The 20299-nt window shown below is 35.9% G+C and overlaps 1 protein-coding gene across 3 annotated transcripts in view; it reads right to left on the bottom strand.

Annotated features, from left to right (window-relative positions):
* Positions 1-108: 108 nt before the first annotated feature.
* The window catches only part of ATP8B (ATPase phospholipid transporting 8B), a 36381-nt gene continuing 16190 nt past the window's right edge, over positions 109-20299 (bottom strand). For all 3 annotated transcript variants that reach the window (XM_089868224.1, XM_089868225.1, XM_089868226.1), the window contains exons 2-19: positions 19118-19213; positions 11799-11857; positions 11576-11689; positions 10726-10824; positions 10407-10541; positions 8765-8835; positions 8585-8667; positions 8248-8495; positions 7959-8170; positions 7172-7670; positions 6839-7060; positions 6680-6777; positions 6431-6609; positions 5903-6361; positions 5593-5816; positions 5425-5508; positions 5093-5338; positions 109-4455 (exon numbers count right to left, since the gene is read on the bottom strand). In XM_089868224.1, coding sequence (XP_089724350.1) covers positions 3919-4455; positions 5093-5338; positions 5425-5508; positions 5593-5816; positions 5903-6361; positions 6431-6609; positions 6680-6777; positions 6839-7060; positions 7172-7670; positions 7959-8170; positions 8248-8495; positions 8585-8667; positions 8765-8835; positions 10407-10541; positions 10726-10824; positions 11576-11689; positions 11799-11857; positions 19118-19154 — 3606 coding nt within the window. In that variant the 5' untranslated portion in view covers positions 19155-19213 and the 3' untranslated portion in view covers positions 109-3918. The remainder of the gene's footprint in view (positions 4456-5092; positions 5339-5424; positions 5509-5592; positions 5817-5902; positions 6362-6430; positions 6610-6679; positions 6778-6838; positions 7061-7171; positions 7671-7958; positions 8171-8247; positions 8496-8584; positions 8668-8764; positions 8836-10406; positions 10542-10725; positions 10825-11575; positions 11690-11798; positions 11858-19117; positions 19214-20299) is intronic.

The raw sequence follows: 20299 nt of genomic DNA, 5'->3' as shown, positions 1-20299 counted from the left end.
ACCTGTACCTTTATTTCACGTACCTTCTTGGCAAACTGGTTTTCACTTTTGTTTGCTTGTAAATAAAACTAAATTTACAAAAGAAGAATATATATATATATAAAAAAATATTATTTATAAAAAATGACAATTTATTAGTACCATTTTATCTGTCTACAATAAGACCCCCATTCATTTATTTCTATTTATTTATTTATTATAACTTTATTTAAATTTAATTTATTTCTTTTCTTTTGTAATAACGATTTCTAAAAAGACTCGTATGTATTTTGTAAAATACTTTACCCAAGTTAATGCGCCATAAAATCGCAATTAATTATTGATTAATTTTAAATATTCTATGACCTTTTTCGTATTAATTATTAATTTTTACCATTAATTTACTTTAATTAGTATTGTTGTCTCTATCAATTTCTACTTTTACATTTTTTTCTTTTTTGACAAAATTTTAATTATTTTAATTTTTAACGATTTTATGTTAATTTGTTGTTGTTTTCTTTAAAGAAATCACAGATGATTTTTATGGACACTTAAAAATCATTCCCAGCTGGGAAAATATATAGAAATACTGGCAAAATACGATTTATTTTTCGTTTTATTTATTTTACTACTAATGTTATTTATATTAGGCCTTGAACTTGTGTACCCATATAACCTAAAAAATACCCACCAAAACATTCGCCTTACCTTTACCTTAATCCTTTCATTTTAAACTATATTTCTTAATTCTTATTTTTAAATAAAATTTATGAAATATAGTTTAAATATCAATACCTCGTACTTATTTACATTCTCCCAAAAAACTAGAATTTGTTTACGCCCCTTAACTGGGAAATTTGGTTAAAAACATTTTTAGTCAATATACAATTATCTGAAAAAAATAATTTTATGTTACAAGACAGGCGCGCGACTTTTTTTTGGTTATTTTATATTTAATTCATTTCAACCACGGAAGCTTTTTTTTTTTCAAAGAATTTCAGCTATTTTTATAACTTAAAAAATGTTACTCGATCTAAACCAGCTGAAATGACACCTACACGAGAACTCTAGACATTTGTACCTTATTTTTTTAATGAAAGAAAGCTTAACCTCTAAACCATGCCTAAGTAAAAACATTTTTGTAATTTCGTTTTAAAAGGGTATCCCTACACCTGCGGATTCAAGTTTAACAGATATTTACAAATAAAATCTATGGTATTTCCTCATTTAATGCATAGAATTGGTTATTTTCTTCATATTAATGTCTTAAAAACACCCTCACATGGTCCTACCAGGCACCAGATAAGAGTTGAAATTCATAATCTGGACTTTGTTTAAATTTTCCAAATTTGATTTGATTTGTTTTAATATAAGTGTTTAATTGTATACCTGAAATGTAGGCTTAGCGAGTGTCAAGGTCAAAGTTCGTCACGATTTTCTAAGCCTAATTTTTAATGGAATCTCCAATATTTGAAAACTAGGCTTAGCGAGAGTCAAGGTCAAAGTTCGTCACGATTTCCTAAGCCTAATTTTTAATGGAATCTCCAATATTTGAAAACTAGGCTTAGAAACGTTTGTTTAGACCACGTAACGAAGAGTCAAGGTCAAAGTTGGTCTCCACGACTACACGCAGCAAATAAAACTTGGACTTGATTTATAATTATAAGCCTAGTTTTTGAAGGTTAATAGGTCAAATATAGACATCCCCCGCTAAGCCTAACCAATTAAACGCTCGTTTTAAAACGGACCTAACCTGGAAAATGGTTTATATCTAAATTAATTACGAAATATTTAATAATTAGATTCAAGTTTATATTATTCTTAATCTTCCTTTTCAATCCTTCGAAAAAATAAAATAATAGTTTAAAATAAAAATTAAATCTGTTAGGCCCTTTAATTCGTAATAATAACTAATAAGGCCTACAATAGTTTCTTCTCGTTTTAGGATAACACACTGATACCACAGTGATATATATTTTTCAATTTTAAATACTTTCAATCACTTTTAGTTAGTACTCGAGTAAAAGAACTTCAGTTCTTAAAGGACGGTATCAGAAAACTCCTTTCACATTAATATATCCAGAAAATTAAAAAACTGTTTTCGAAGGATAGACTCTCACTTTAAAGGAGTACAAGTATTTAATTTATATTTTTGATATATTTGTTTTTGAGGGATATTCGGTTATTCGAATTAATTATCTAATTAATTTGGGTTTTATTTTAATGGGGTGTTTTTGTTTTTGTTTTTGAAAAATGTATTTATAATTTTATATTTAATAATTTATTCTAACTATTATTTACGTTTTATTTTTGATATGTCAGGTACAGTTTTCCTCATTTTTTTTTAATGTATGTATATTAAATGTATTTTCGTCGTTAATTTGTAGGCCTATTTAACTGCTTTACCTAGGAAATGTTAATTTGTTAATTGTATGTTAATTTTCACCCAAAAATAATTAGTGGATGGAAGTGCGCGTTATTTTAAATTAACGGCGAGTGTAATTAAAAATTAAATTAAAAATAATCGCGTTAGGATGATTGATTTATTGTAAAATAAAAATAAAAATAAAAAATTAAAGCACCATGTTTTTATTTTGATTAATTTTGGGTAGTTGGGGTTACGATAGTGCATAGTAAAGGTTAATTAGGAAAAATGGGAATCTAACTATTAATTGATTAACTCTGAGTAATGCCTCCCATTAACGTTAATTCCCTAAAATACTAACTAAAAATTAATAACTTTACAGGCAGTATATTATAAGGCTCTCATTAATTAGTTTAATCACCCCATTAATTTCGAACATCACCAATTAAATCTAATTTAATTAACTACAGTCTTTATTTTAGTCAAATACATATATTTTTTCCAACTTCTTCCCCCTACCTTTTCATCTAATTCCTAAATACCTCATTAACCAAATTAAATCCCCATTAACTAAATTAAAAATTTCGTATCCCATACAAGTTTTAATTCCAAGGCAATAAGGATATATTTAAAGGTTTCTAATTAACGGATTGTTATTTCATTTGAAAATTGGTACGGTTTAATTAAAAATTAATACTTATTTAAGCAAAATGAACAAAAAAATTATTGTGCATTTATTTCCTGACCTTTAAAAATAACGAACATTAATCCCGTTTAGGTCTAAATTAATTTAGTTTCAAATCTTTGGCATCGTTTGAAAATATATTTCTTTCTTTCCTATTAATTAATTTCAACCCCTTTTAATGTTAATTACATTCTTAAAGCTAATTAAGATCGCAAATAACAGTCGAAACTAAATTAATCTAGACTCAAAATAAAATTAAAAAAAAAACAAAATGATAAAATTCACAACAAATATATTTTTTAGTCGCGTTAATTTCCCCACCAGAATTTCTTTTAAAAACCTAACACGTTTACATTTTGCCCTATCTAAGATGGACTTGTTTCTAAACTGGTGAAATTTCATTTTAAACGTTTTCACCAATGTTTGAAATAAGAACGAGTGGTAAGAACTTTAATTTAAATCCCTGCTAACCTAATTAAAATTAAGTGCGAAATTAATCTTACGTTTTTTTTCGTATTGTATCACAATGGTTAGATTAGGTTATTTCTTCAAATACCTCTTAAGGATTTTGAAGAAAGTGGTTTCCAAGTTATGATGTGACGAACATCATGACTTACATTACTGTGTTTTAATCATTTTAACTTACTGTTTAGCTATTTTCCTTTCCTGGAATATTAGAGAATGGGGCATACGCCCTTGGACACTGAATATTTTGTTTTGTTATCTTAGGTGGGTCAATATTATAAATTTCCTTAATTATTTATTTATTAATTACCACGGGCGGTGATTTAAAAAAAAAAAAATCCCGAAATTTACTGAAGTTTATTTCATTGTCAAATGTTTCGAGCACTAGATTAATTATATTTAATCAAGTTTAATTAATTAATACTCACACCTCGACTGTAGACGGACTAGTTCTGTTATCGCGATTAGCAGCGCGCGGGCTGAAATTGATCAAACCCGATAATGGCGGTTGCAAGTTATTTCCGTAATTACCCGACTTGCTTTTCTTCATAATTTTCCCGCTCATAATTAAACGACCGAATCCTTCTTGGTGGGCGAATGCGTAGCCCGATCTCAAGGATCGTCTGCTACTGCGTCGCACGCTATGAGTGCGCAATTGTGGTTCGGAAGGTCGCGACCTGAGACGAGAGATGCGTTGTTTCAGGCGGACACGATCCGATAAGGTCGGATGAACGTCGACGTGGTAGAAGCGGATGGCTCCGATCGGGACCAATAACACCACCAACGTTAAAAAGGTCGTGAACCAAAATTGACCCGAACTCAGGGTCATTCTTAACGAACCCATATACGAGTTACCGATAAAATCCGAGTTAATAAAAAGAGTCATGGCGAAATAGAAGCCGACACTCCCCCATATAACGATGTGATTGAATAATGTCCAGTAAGCCGTGTCCAAAGCAATCTGCACGCGCGCCAGTCATAATGTAACAAGTTATGATTGGACAGATTTTAATATTTATTTAGACTTTATTCACCCAAACCAAAAACGGATTTATGGGATAAGAACGTCGGATCGTAGCTTTAGCCTCTAGTACCATCCTCGCATACTTTATTGAGAAACTTCGTCTGCTTATATTTTGACTCCACCCACAAATTCGATCTCTAGAAGTAGCTATATACAGAATTTGTGGGTGGAGTCAAAATATAAGCAGACGAAGTTTCTCAATAAAGTATGCGAGGATGGGGAGTGAATTCGCTAACTCCGACGTTCTTATCCCATAAATCCGTTTTTGCCCAAACCCAAAAATAGGCCTAAATTAGACATGTTAACGCGGTTTCAAGCGCTGAAAGGAACTGGAAAGTTGGCGGCGGGTTATGGGTAAAAATGGGCTTGTTGTAGTCCTGCAAAAGTAGGAAAGACGCTAGGGTTTCAAGGGCTTCTTGGGACTAGAGGCAAAGCTTATTGGGTAAATAAATACGTCACAGGCACGTGGCCCATGATCAAGGACAGTCGTGGTTACATCAATTTGTCTTTGGCGTTCTTTGATTGTCTCGCGTATTTAAGTTAGCAAGAGATATAAAGTGGCTGGTTACTTTACCTGGGCTGTGACTACCAGAACCAAAATGGTTGAAACGACAGTTCCAAATAGTTGATGACCATCGAGGTTGATACCGTTTAAGTCGACGCTATTAGTGAAGGCTCCGTAAGGGATAAAAAATAAAAGGAAGGAAGTAACAATGCCATGGGCGACACTCTTCAAGAACTCAATTTTGTTAAACAACAAGTTTAAGTGACCCGGCATGTACAGTTTGGGATACGTTATCGAATTCTTATCACTCACGTCCTAATCAAAACCCAGAAGAAAAAAATATCCAAATACAACCCGATTATTTTTAATTAAAAGTGAATTAAAAACTAAACCACGATTACCTGATCAAAAACCCCCAGGGCTAAAACGGGTAGAGATGTATAGAAAACGTTGTAGAAAGATATGAAGGCAGGGTCATAAAGTGTCTATAACAAGAAAGTACAGAAGAGATTATGCTTAGACATGTTTTTTGGGGGGAGGGGCTTTTCTAAGGTAATTAAATTAATTACCTGCGCTGAAAAGCCGCAGAAGAAGGCGAACCAGAAATGGCAAAGTGTGAAGGCGAAATTCTTGTAGAAAAAATACCGTAAAAACTTGGACATTCGCAAGTAAGACCAACGTCCGTGCACGAGTAGTAACCTTTCTAGAAACCTAAATTGGGCCAACGAAAAATCGCTGGCCAATACGGCTTGCATACCTTCTTGACCGCTAATACCTACTCCGATATGCGCGGCTTTAAATTTTAACAAAAGAAATGAAATTAAAATTACTTACGGAATTTCAAGCATTAATTAACGCTGAAGGAGATGACGCACTTACCTTTAATCATACTGACATCATTAGCACCATCCCCAATTGCTAACGTAACGGCTTTCTTGTGTTTCTTAACTAATTCAACAACCAAGGCTTTTTGTAGAGGCGTAACGCGACAACAAATGACGGCTTTACAATTGGACGCCACGTCTAAAAAGAGTTCTTCCATTTCGGGGGTTAAAGCGTGTACTAAGGAATGTCCGTTCACCACTAGGGAGAACCCGCCAAAGGTTTGACCATCAGCTACGGCCACATTGTCCGTATTGGGCGACTCGTAATCGTCCGTAAATGTTATAACGGAGCAATCGGGTGCTCCTTTCGACGATGCCAAAACGCTAGAAATGTTTTCGCGAAAAGTGGACAGCTGTTTGAGGACTTCTTCCTCTTCGTAACCGTCCACGATAAACATATCAACCATGTCGTCGGTTAATAGTTGACAAGAGTAACCGATGTTGATAGCCGTTTCTGAGCCAGAAACGAAGCCGCCTTAGCCTTAATCGAGTCTCGAGAGGACAGGTAAATATATTTCCTTACCTTGTTTGTCTCCCGTTAAAACCCATAATTTGATACCCGCAATTGCCAAATTCGCGATGGCCTGCGGTACACCATCTTGAAGTTTATCTTCGATGGCTGATGCACCGATTAGGTATAATTCTTTCTCGATTTCTTCGTAAATTTCATTTACTCTCTCTTCGCGATTGTCTAAAGACGTCCTACATTTGCGTCACCAACGAATTAATTAAAATTGCCAGCGTAATAACACGAAAAAAGTAATCAACGTACGCGGCTTCGTGTAATTTAACCTTCCACTTTTCAAAGACATCCGGTTCGATGTCTTTCTCGGCTAAACAAAGCGTTCTTAAACCTTCGCCGGCGAATTTCTAAGAAATTTCCGAATAGGTCAGTTATGCAATAAGAGTGACATGGCATTCAGGGGCTTACATTAAGATGATCAACCATGGTTATTTTGGTCTGGGCGCAATCGGGGTGTATTCGTTCAAAAATGACGGAATCAGCGCCTTTGCAATAAAGTTTAATTTTTCCGTCACGTCTAAGAATTACTGACATTCGCTTTCGAACGTTATTAAAATCTAAAATAGCTAAGAGTTCGTAGTCTTCTTTTTGTCCCATGACTTCGATCGTCACGGTAGAAGGTGTTCGATACTATGAAATTGTTTAACATAGTTTACCGCGAGTGCCGAAATAAACACCAAATAAGCGCAGTTCCGAAGAGCAAGGCGCGCCGCAAATCTTAACGCTTTCTTAAGTACTTACCCTAAAAACAAAACCAAAATTTCTGGCTGCTGATGTTAAGGCTTCCTCATCCGGAGATTGTGCTTGATATTCTAGTCGGCCATCTTTTTCTTCGGACATGACGGTATGACAGAGTGAGAGTAGTTTAAAGAATCGATGTACTTCAGGTTCGCCTTTCTTGACATCGTCTAGCAAGGTCTGATCGTAGAATTTAAACTTTTGCTCGTAAACGGGATTGAAACTAAAATCCACGCTTCTCATGTCTTCCGTGATTTCCAGGGGTTCACCAGTCACTTCGTCCAAGACGTCGCCGTAGTATTTACCGTTGATGGTACACTTATTGAACGTCATGATGTTTTGCGTCAAAGTGCCCGTTTTGTCCGAAAAGATGTACTCGATTTGACCCAGTTCCTCGTTTAAGGTGGTCGTTCGAGCACGCGCCGGGGTGTCTTTCGGCGCGTAATACATCTTCTCGTCCCAATTAATCCACAAACTGTGGCAGAATCGAATCACTTCGACGCTAAAATGCGCAATTGCCAATTAGCAACCACACATAGGTAACCGACGACATCAAATTCGAATTTTGCTCGGAAAGAACTTTAAAATAACACCGAACACAGTCGAAATCGGTTTGTAAATAAAGAAGTTGTAATTTTTCAAACTTAAACGTCACCTTTGACCTTAAAGTTTGAAAATTTCCAACTCTTTTATTTATTCACCGATTTCAGCGTTCTCGGTGCCAAAGGAAAGGTCTTTTCAACCTGTACTCGAATAGGCAATCGGCTAAAACGCAGCGGTTAACACGAACCTGACATAAAGTGAAATGGGCACTACGGTATTCATAACAATGGCGTACGAGAAAAATACGAGGACGGCGATAACCGTCGCTCCTTTCGTGGGGTTTTTAGGCACCAAAGAATCCCAAGGCAAGTAAACTGTGAAATTTTTCCCCGTAACTGTCTCCCAAACTCCGCTCGCGATTGTGCAAAAAAGGCACATGCTGAATAAAAAACACACAATCTTCGCGAACACAAAACCAATCCGTTAAAACTCGAGAACATCAACGACAACTATTAAATTTGCGAAGAGTTATTTACCCCTATGATGAGAAAGTTGAGCAGCCTATCTAAACTCGTGCGCTTGAAGGTGGTTTTGCCGCTATTTTGCATTAGTTTGGTATCTCTACCAGCGAATATAACCAAACCGTAGCACCATTTGGTGTTTCGCAAAACGCAACCTCGTAAGAGCACCTTATCATTATCCAACGGGAAAGTATTATTCTCAAAATGTAAGGTCCCGTCGTATCTGCTCAAATTATTATTTGGAGGTTCGCAAACTATTTCACCTGAAGACCAAAACATCGTAAAATCTTTCAACTCTTTGGCTCAAAACAATCCCAAACATAAATATTGAATCAAACAAATTATGCAATACCGTCAAATTGACCCATTTTAGTATTATCTTCTCCTAAGTCAACTGTTTCAGGTAGAGCTTGCCTACATTTTAAATTGGTTTCTCTATAATACGGAATAAATATTTGTATAAGACTTTATTTTTCACCCATAAATCTTTTAAAGGATTTAAGTAAAGAAAGAGAAAATTGAGGACAATTACCCATCAAGCTCCGCGGTTTCTATGTAACACAGCCCATTAGGTTCACTTGTGGATAGCAATAATAAATCGGCCTGAAAAATTGGATTTTTGACCATAGTTACACACACGGACGGAGGTCAAGTTTGTTTATGAATAAAAGCAAGTGATAGTGGAACTGATATATTTCAATGTGAAGCAAACAAAATTATAATAAAATGTTTTTAGGTCGCTTAAAGTACAGTGCAAAATTACGTATAGACGATTTCAAAACAACATGCAAGTATTGCTTCAATCTTTTCCATAATGTATATAGTTCATATTTTCTCGTCCGATAATATTAATCGATTAATTTATCAATAATAAAAATAGAATACCCTGGGCAGCTCTAAATCAGTTTAGTTACAGGACGTCCAGACTAATCGAATGTGTAATTGATTTATTTTAGTTTTGGTGTAACAAAATTTATATCAGTGCTTAGAACCAAATAGATCCGAACTTTGACCTTTAAATACTTACTTCCTCCCCTTCCCCCTCTCTTGACCAAATCCGTAAATAATTAAATTTGGCAATCAATAAACCATACCCTAATTTTTCAGGAAGTCAGTAAGTAAGGTAACCGGACAGCCATTCACTAATGAACTGGACTGGCCATAACAAAAACGTAAAATATGTCACGTAGCACCTTGCTACTTCCTTTATTGCTTCCTGATTCTTCCGGTGATACCAAAACCCCTTTTAACTGGTTCAGTATAAAAGTATTCTACCCAAGGTGCTAAGTGACTATAAAACAATGTAGCTTGACGCTTGGTGCCTTCATAATGACACGTATTAGCCATATCAACCTTTCCCCCCCCCCCGGCTACAGATTTTTCTTATTTTATTTTTAATTGATTCGTCTCAGTCGTAATGTTCCTTCAATATTACTATAGGTTCAATAAAATTATCAATAGTTTAAGTAATGTACTCTGTTTCGGGATGAACTTAGTGCAAGTTAAAGGTTAGGTAAAAATAGATCAAATATAGGTTTGTAGTGGAAGGGTTCCAGTGAAAGGTTTTAGCACGAAACTTCGCGCAAGAATGAATATATAAAAAAAAGGAAATACATAATGTATGGGAGTCTAAACCCAATTACACTTAATTCCGATTTCTCGTTTCGAATTTTAGCGCGTGACGAAATGCAAGAGTGCCTTTGTATTTTGTCGTTTTAAACTAATCCTTTAGTGACGGTCCCCTCGCGCTCGTTTAGCTCACAACATTTATGCCCTTGAAAACAGTAACCTTCCTTACAAAATCAAACAATAAAAACAACCAAGCAATCTTCGCCAAGTTATCAATACACCTTCACCTTACTGACCAGTTTGTTTATAATAACAGATCGATATTTTAGATTATAGAGCTGATTGAAAACCGTATATAATAACAACAATAAACAAAAATTGGCTAGAAGCACTTTGAAAGAATATATATAAACATTTAGTCTATATTTTCAAAAGAATATTAAAATATAGATATCAATACATTTTCCAAAAATTGATTTTAAATGATTTTCCGATTAAATCAATATTTAGCGGAAACTTTTCAAAAACCTTTAAAACTCTTGAGTTTTGACGCATCACTAAACTTAGCAGCAATTTTTAACAAAACAAAATAAAACAAAACTCACCGCTACAAATTGGTTGTTCTCCATTCTAATAATATCTCCAACTTCGACTTTATGCCATCTTTCTTCGACGAGTTTTCCATTACGTAGAACTAACGACAAACGATTATTGACTTGATTGTCGCTGCGATGTCGTTGCTAAAAGCGAAAAAGGGTCGGGGGGAGGAAATAAATTGAGTGAAAAATCCCATAACTAACTATACAAGGGAAAAATAAAAGCTTCGTAGCTTTCTAAGGTGTCTGTCACAATTTAAGGGAACAGCAAACTTGAGAGAGAAGAGAGAAGAGAAAAGAAAGAAAGAAAGAAAGAACAGATTCTTACAAAATCGTCGATGGCATCCTTGATTGCAGTCACGGACAACACAACCAATAAAGGCACAGCAGTGGTGATTGGCGTTAGGGAAGAAATTTGGGGGATTAGCTATATTTCCACGCCGGCGAAGTGAACAAGATATAAAAAAAAACACAACGAAGAATGTGTTAGTTGTCAAACTCTCTTATATAAAACTACGACGTAGGAAAAGCTCGCGAACGACTTTGTCACTTTATAATTTCCAAAAGGTAGTAAGTACATTTTGCCTTAAATAAACACTTCCCAAACTGTTTGCGAGACCAGGGATAGATTTAATTTTAGAAGTAGGAATGGAGAACAGAGTAATGTGGGCGCGCATCATAGTCCCGGACCCCCTTCCACGGGACGGAGGGGTATGAAAGAAGAGGCGGAAGGGTCATAGCGACAGAGGTAAAAAGGAATTAGGTATTTCTCGCCGGTCCCCGTCAGCAACGTCATCAAAACGTAGTTTAAGTGAGCCAATAAGATAATTTAAACTTTTCGTTACGTGTTGGAGGGAGGGGCTTTATACTGGGCTATGAGTCGGACTGAAGTAAATACTAACTGTTCTCCATTCCTACTTCTAAAATTAAATCTATCCCTGGCGAGACATAAAGGCTACTAGTCAATACTTGACTAACTTGGCCTCAAAACAGGGCCTGGAAAACGCTAAAACTAAGATAGTTTCTGTGAAAACTATCTACATTATATTTTTAACTTTAATAGACTATATTGGTAAAGTAAGGGAAGGGAAGATACCTCTTGTTTTGGAATCAATGTAAGCTTATTTATGGAATAAAGATAATTATAATATCAATAAAAAGAAGGGTCGCGTTCGTACCTGCATAACCAGCAAGCATAAGAAATAAAAATTGGCCAGCCGTCTGAACTGTTCCAATAAGTTCTTTGGCAGGAAAAATGCGAGTGTGTATTTCGACGTGCGGATATAATTGTCCTGTTTTTATAATTATAATTAGAGAAAAGAAAAAAAAAACATTTGAAAGGTAATCTATTTTTAATTAAATTATTTCAAGTTTATTTATTAGGAAATTAGTAGTAATTACCGCATAATTAAATTGTGCATTGTACTCCGGATCATTGGCCCTGATTCTTCGTTCAGTTTCTTAAAAAGTAAAAGAAAGAAAGGAAGGAAAATAACAAGGTTAAGATGTGGCAACAACCATCAATATGGAGGGAGCTCTTTATCTATAAAAGACTATTTGAAAGTTGTTTATAACCAACTACGTTTTAAAAACAACTACACTGTTTCTCTTAAAAATAAATGATTTTTCTTTTTAAAACACAATTCTTCAATCTTCATTCTGGGCCAATACCCTTATACAATAAATTAAATTATCCCATGAAAATTCCATGATACCATGAATAAGGTTCCTTACGTTGTACCCCTGGGGAATTTAGTAATGATGTTAATTCATTTGGGCCACATAAATATCGATTTCAAAAAATTTCTATTTACTTATTTTTTATTTTATAAATAAATAAATATTCTTTATATTACTAAACTTATTCTTGTAAGGGTAAGAAAAGGGCTTAACAGTGGGTGTCAAACTGTTCAATTTGTCGTTTGATGACCCCCATCCCGTTTAGTACCGACCGCTATACCACTACGGATACCTTTCTTATACCTACCACAGCCACTTTTCAATAAACGAAACCCTTTAGTACCACACCGCGAAGTTACTGAACATCAGCATCATTTATACATTTAAAACGCATTATCCCCGCCTTTCTCGTGTGGTCGAAACTGGCGTCGAAATAAAAAATAATACACTAAAGCGAATGGCCCTAGACTCCAAAGAGTGAAAATAATTTTTTCTGGTCCATTTTACGAGCCAGATTAATTTCACGTGGAGATGGTAACAAAGCCAAGCCTACACTGTACACCCCATTATAATAGAGGCAAGCATTAATATAAAAGGATGTCGGTTTTCGCCCTAATATAGACTCGGATTAGAAAAAGATATAGATAGGGTTTTGTGGCCGAAATGGGCCATCAACACCGAGCGGCCATCTTCTCGCATTAGCGTACAAACGTTTAATACGTCCAAAAGCTATTTTACATTATACGTCCAACCTCCATTTATCCCAATTCGCCCTAGTTATCACCACATTCCCTGGACCAACAGGAACAAAATCGGATGTAGACAAGAGACTTGATAAAAAAGAATACAAAGAGGTCGTTACTATGGTAACCATCTCTTGGCTGCTGGGAGAGGAGAGATATTACGAGATCGGGCGCGCGCGGAGTTGTGCGGTTCCCTTACTCATTTTTTTTATCAACATATTGGGTTGGATTCTTAATAAAAACGTCGCGGGAAGGTAGGCAGGCAGGAATTGGGAAAGATACGGGCAAAGGGTTTACCAAGAAAAGATTGGACCGCTTAAGAACTAACTCTAAGCCGATAAAGATGATGGGCCTTTTTCTTTTTTTTTCTCTGTCTTTTTCATCTTTTTTAACCCTATTTACCCAAACAAGAGGTAAAAAACCTTAGCAAGAATTAAGTTATTTCTCACAAGAAAAAGAAAACTGTAATAAATTATGAAAATTTCATCAACCACAACTTATTTTTCAGTTTCAAAAGCTTTGAATTGAATTTTAGTTTAGTAAACAACATCATAATTATTCATGTGACAATTCAAGACACTCACTAGACCTAACCGCGAGGTAATTGGAAAGAAAGTAAAAATCCGTTGCAGCAGTTAAGAAAAAACCAAAATCCATCCATTTACCACCACCCACAACCGGACCGATGGAAGAACAAAGAAACCCATTTTCCTGGTAACACAGATACAATTAAGAGATTTATCCATCACGAAGCGAGTCAAGCGACGACAGCTTCAGTGGCCGGAAGATCTCCAAAGGTTTCTCGTTCATACTACCAGGTATACTAAACTTAATTGTTCTTTAGTAAACATCACGTGGACACCGTGGGAATGCGAACAAGCTACTACGTGGTACGGATGGTTCGGGTTTGCCAACAACCCAACAGAAACAAAAAGCCAACTGACAGAAGAAGCCTTTGATAAATCACCCTGAGCATAAAAACACTAGAAATTAAAGCGAATCAGACTCACTGGGGTCAAAGGTTATACCGGAAGGTATCTAAATTTGCAACTAAAATACCTACAATCAATGTCTATCTTATTCTAAAGGGGTCAAAAAAGGTCAAATATTACTACTTTACCTTTCACTTTCCCCTTTCTTTTGGCCAAAGAGTCAGACACAAAGAACGGAGCCGACATTTTTATTTATTCCTACACAATCTGTTCCTCAACACAGCCACCAAACCGAAAGATCATTCTTTTTAACCCTAACGGGGGGTCGAGAGGTTAAAGTTCAACCCATTGTTAAACTATATCTTCAACCGATTCCGAATAATTTTACTGACAGAAGAAATCAATCCATAAAATCAGCAGTCCATCGCATCGGTCAAAATAGTGAAGAAAAGAAAGTGGAGAGAGAGGGGGGGGGAGTTCCAAAAAGGGAGGGGCGAAGTAAAGGGGGACGTCACAAGACCGACATACTTGAAGATCTTATACAATGTGATCACCACCACCAAGTTATGGAAGGACCTAAACCTTACGACGGTGGTCAAAGGACTACTATGGTATGCTGGTGAGGTTTTCTCACTAAAGTCTTACTCTCCGTGGTCCGAGAAAGGGATTGAGATAGCTACAGTCACGACACGAAAAATCATCCCCCCCCCAACCAACCTTTAGTTCATTCTTCTTTTATCCAAGGGGAGGAGGGAAGGGGAACCATCAAAATCGACGCCACCTAGTCGCGAAAACTCGAGTCTAGAGACACACACCCCAAAAAATGTGGGTTTTGATATAAAAAAATAACAACGTTAGGGGTCGCTCTAAATTCCCTCCCGTTACAAATAATTCACCTGCCCAATCCATTCTTCATCGCATCTTCATTTTTAAAAAAATATTTCAACGCAAAAAAGAAGGCCATTGTACAGTAGGTCTTTCTCAATGGACCCAAAGTTGGCAACGGCCCCACGGGTTGAGTAAGTTCAGTCTGACCCATCACCTCCTCCTATTGGTTGCTTAACTTCTTGGAGTTGAGCAATGGCATGGCGGATAGCAGCACAGCACGAATGGGCGCGACTCGCAAATTCGCAGTTCAGGTATATATAAGGTTAAGGTTGTATTCGCGATAACCCGGGTAATAAAGTCGAAGCTGCGATTGCTAAATGACCCATACTAGATATCTCTCATAGACAGAATTAGTACGAATTAATTTAGTGTTCGCGTATGAAGTATTATTATCCGTTCGTGATTAAAGATACAATAAGGAATGATGCATAGGGTTATAGAATAAGATTGCGCCCATTATGGCTTCGGGTCAATTAATCTAAATTTCGCGAATACAACCTCGGTTGGGTCGCGGTCATCTAAATCTGGGATAACGGGCGGGTAATAAGACATGGAAGGGGGAAGGAGTAAGGAAGGGGGTAAGAAACAAAAGGGGTTGGTTATCCATCAGTTAACAGCGCTGCCAAAGGCAGGGATGACCATCTTAAAACCCTATCAACAATGAAAACGAAATTATCTTTCAAATATGGGTAGGTAGCCCTTTTTACACGGGGATGCTCATATGGCTAGTGGCCAGTCAAAAGGGGGTGGAAGGGTTGGTCGATGGGGGGGGGGTAAAAACACAAAAAGGTGGATCAGTGATGTGTTAGTCTTTGGGGATACGCCCTACCAGGTAAAGGTGCACGCTTTACTATCTCGTGATTACCGTAGCATAGGGAGGGAAGAGTAAGCTAAAAATCTAAGTTTGCCCAAAACCACTACACATCCATAAGTTAATGGATGAAATTTTTTTGATCTTTTTTCAGTTTTATAAAAGAAGAAGAGAAAAAATGCTTTTTAGATCGACAGAGCAAATTCTCCCTGAAGGAAGTGACTTAAAATCAGGATGTCCTGCAGTCATCCATTAGTCCCTTCCCCTCCTACTACTGTCAAACAAATAGCTTTTTAGAAATACAGTGAGAAAATTAAGGAGGCACGCACAAATTTACTAGCCAACCTCTAAAAAATAATTCCAATCCATAACAGTACACACTTACACCATGCACTAAGTCTAACGACTTAAATTTTTCAGAGTGCAACTTAATTGTAGATGAAAACGCAAATATAAAATTTGACCACGTCACTTCTTCCGTTAATGTTTTTTCCGGAAGCAATTGTTCGTGAAAGTAGCAAATTTATCAATAAATTTCCTTTTAGATCGTAAATATATTTTGAAAAATGTTTCACCACAACAAAACTGGGCTGGCAGAATTATCATTTGATCTTCAAGTATGCAGAACTATCAAAACATTACACGGTAGTCGCGACTAAAGGCTATTTGCTATCCCTTTAAATTCGTCAATGTTTAACTTAGCGAGTTATAACTATTTATTTACTTAATATAATAAACGTTCGCTTCCTGGAAGCCAAGTTGTTTCTTTTAGAAAAGTAGTCTAGGTTATAATAATAATCGTTAGCAGTCTAGAAGCGTTATAACAACACTTTGGCTGGTTATCTATCCATAGTTAGGTTTTAGGTAATGATGTCAACGCCTATAGGTCCCCTAGTCCAATTCCTCCAACTTCCGAGACAGTATCCCGACCACCACCACCACCAGTAAAAGACCAAACTCATCCGCCCACCAATATAGAGATATGGATGTCCATAACCCATCAGTAGGATATAACCTTGGCGGGTAATATCATTACGTTACTTTAGGAGGTGAATTTTTGGGTCATCCACGGACATAGCGACTCGGGGTGGAGTCGCCCTGCATGCATGCACACGCCAACAGAGATTACCCGTCTTCTTCTTCTTCTGGCAGGTTGTAGCCATGGTCTGTCGTTTTGGACTCGGTAAGGTTCAACCCCACTTTTATTGATCCGACCGCCAGTGGAGCTAGCTGATCAACCCCCCAAATATATAAGGATAGATAGGTACAGGGGGAGACAAAAGCTAACAATATTTTTTGTTCGCCCATAAGATGTTTCTAGAGATAAAGCAGCGCTCTCCCATTATAGTTACTGATAGGTTAGAGAGGCGTCAATTCGTAAATGATAACCGCTAAGCCTTTGTTTCTGGTGGTGCTATTTCACCTTGACGTTACAACTAACTCCTTCAATATGGATGGCGTGCTTTGTCAGAGGATAAAGTCTCGTTAACCTAAATATTTCCGGTGTATACTCGGAATCTTTGACATTGACATCAGCAGCATTCGGATGCGCTTAATACTTGTCTTCAATCATTAAATACTTGATATCGTATTTGTTTTAGTAAATGTCCTACCATCGTCCAATTTCGGCATCTCTTTTCATATCAGGTGAAAAAATGACACCTCACGTCATCATCAATGACAATATTTGCGCGGACGTTCGTCCCCGGATCGAGTGATGACTAATGTTTTGACATTGACAGACGTAAAAAAAGCGTGTCAGACAGAACAATAAACAGACGTTTCGAGTCTTTCTTTTCCCCCCTTCGCTAAGCCTAACGATAATACATACACCAATAAGAATGACCCTTCGCAGTCTCTTGCAAGTTGGCTGTTAAAGCTTATGAAAATCCCTCAACCGTATCCACGAATTCTAGCATATAATTTGTAACAAAAATATTTCACTAAACTCTTTAAATACATAATAAAAATAAAATCATATCATAAAATGCTGGATTAAATTTTTCGAATGGGTTTATCTCGTCCTTTAGGTCCATTAAGGGTCGTGAAACGAGGTCAGGGCGAAAGTCAACGACGCGTGTTACTATCTTACATATCTCCCTACCCTAATACACCCCAAACCCGAAATTCCCCCGAATAGAAAGGAAAGGTTTAAGCGATGGTTTTTATGATAACGCCAGGAGATGGCATTACTCCCTTCTTACTTTGCCTTTATTCCAGTCTTCAAGATGGACAGCGAGTTAAAATTTCGAAGGAGAAACTAAAGGCAACGTAGTTAGGCTTAGGATTTATTCGAGCTAAATCGCGGTTCACGATCAAGTCAAGCTCGCTTGGGTGGGTGGATCGTAAGTACTTAAGTCTAATACTTAAATATCATCCAGAGTTGTCTTTAAGTACAAAGGTAACTCGCTTAAATCTCAGCATGTAATTGCGAATTTATGTAATTCTCGCATAAATAATGGGAGAGAAAATTCTTCACGTCTGTGCCCAACCAAAATTTGAATTGGGGCAAAAATTATGAACATTGTAAGGTTACGTTAGATTAGGTTAGGTTAGGTGGGTGGGTGGGATGAGATAATGAACACTATTATGCCTAAAATTATTTCCAAAACTCAAAGCAGAGATTCTGTCTTAACAACAAAAAGAAAAATATCATCATGTCTGAATTTTACCGGTAGGTACAATATTCATGGACTATCCGAACAAATTCATCTAAGTAAAACTAAATATTTAAGGGAAACCCCTGAGCTTTAAAACACGTTGTAATCTCGGCTTGTCCAGCATCGCTGGAGCGGTAGTTCAATATGTTAATCCCCTAATTTGGTTAAAACTTTGGGCCGCGGGAGTGTCCACCCCAAAAATTGATTAAACAAACTCACGTCAAGTCTCCATTAAAAGGCCAAGGATAGCCCCCTCCCTCCTGCTCTACTAGAGAAGATATAGTCTAAAAAGGACCTTAGCAGTTCTAAAGGGTTCCACAGTCAAAGTCAAATCACGCAGAGACTAAGAAACTCTCGGAAACGTTCTTCTAAGTAAAAGCAAAGTTTCCAAAGTTTGACCAAGTACTAAATTACTTCATTAAGGAAGTTGAAGAAACTCAATTATTTGACCATTTCTTCCTCATCAACGCTTTGGAACAAGAGATTATATGGGCGGGTAGAAGTCTATATACAATATTTGAACGGACGGAAATGTATTTGAACTTTCGCTGTGTTATAGTTAAATTCGGGAGGATATTTGTTGTAAAGCGGATACAAGATAAGATATAAACCATTGCAAAATTATTTGTGATGTGGGATTCAATTTAAGCTCGGGTTTGTCACTTTTAGTTTACGCAATTTCCGATAGATGACAATTTCCCTGAAATTATATTTTATTTTGAAGGTTTATAACTTGCTAAGGCTAATTTCCTTTAAAAGTTTTAACGAATAACTATATCTTTAAAAGTCTTTGATTTCTTTAAATTAATAATTATTTATATTGTAATTCACACACGACGTTTCTGAACAATAAAAGATGAACGACGCCTGTATACCAAGGCTTAAAGACTCTTATCTTTACAGGGACTTAGAACTTATTAAAATTTAAACAAACCCAGGTGGGAAATTGAATTTAATTCAAAATCAAAATTAGTCAAATAAAATAAAAAAATTAAACTGTTCTTACCTTTCCTGACTTCCTTCTGCCAGAAGGCCTTGACCATGGTTGGCGAACAGGTATATCTCTATCCATGCACCTCCTTCAGTGGCTCATTTGATCCTCCTATTTAAAGAAAGCGAGAAAATTTTAACAATTTCGTTAAATAAAATTAATTTAATTTAAAAATAAAAAAATAAGAGTAGGGTGCTTTTTACACCGCCTTTACCCGCAAGGACGCCGCCGATAATTAGATAAAAAATACCTAGGATTAAAATACGACAAAAAAAAAAAAACCAAACCAAAGTTCCTAGCCTTACCTAATCAAATCGTTACTAAAAATTAAATCTTATCTTCTGAACTCGTGTACGTTAACTGATAACTTCAAATGATCGTGAGGAAATTACGCGCACAAAAAATCAAGGAGAGGTTAGAATAACCTACAGTTTTTTCTTCTTAATTAAAAACTACTTGTGTATTAAGGGTCAGCCTACAAGTTGGGCTTCAATTCAATTTTGCTCGTATCTCTATTTAATATTGCAAATAAACATAATTGCTAATATTCATTATTTTATAAAATGCAATTTCCAATAATAATAATAATAATAATAATAATAATAATAATAATAATAAAAATAACCCTTTCCTTTAATAAAAAACCCAATTTCGATCATGAATTAAATTGATCTATTTCAACATTACCCAGCAATTTGATTAAAAAAACGGTTCCTATTTTCTATTCTAAAATATTTTAAATAACGTCATGGAAAAATAGAGGGAGGGAGATAAATAAACTGAAAATACTTTTACCATGCAGCGTATAAAACAAAATTTAATAAATTTGGGGGAATTTATACGATCTAGGCCTAAAAAGCAATATAAATTCGGGTAAAACGCTAAGACTATTATACCTTAACCTAAACAAAAGTGTTTACATAACGTAATATATTCAAAGAAAAAAGAAAAATAGCACCCAATTACGAAACAGTATTTGAAATTCCGTAAGGTATACTTTTAGGAACCTAAAAGCCCAACCGACTCGAAAACCATGAAGCTATAAGCATATACAGTTCAAGGTGAAATACTGAAACAGTTACATAGTTATATATGCGATTCACTTTATATTAAAACATTATGTAAAGTAAAGAAAATCCACTGCGTTGGCTACTATAGTTTCTTTGCTACCATGGAGTATTATGTTTGGAAACGAAG

This window comes from Phalangium opilio, unplaced genomic scaffold, assembly GCF_054372755.1.
Source record: "Phalangium opilio isolate 3A_F unplaced genomic scaffold, DU_Popi_V2 ptg000024l_1, whole genome shotgun sequence".
In the NCBI taxonomy this organism is placed as follows: domain Eukaryota; kingdom Metazoa; phylum Arthropoda; class Arachnida; order Opiliones; family Phalangiidae; genus Phalangium; species Phalangium opilio.
This window is presented reverse-complemented; position numbering and strand designations above follow the sequence as displayed.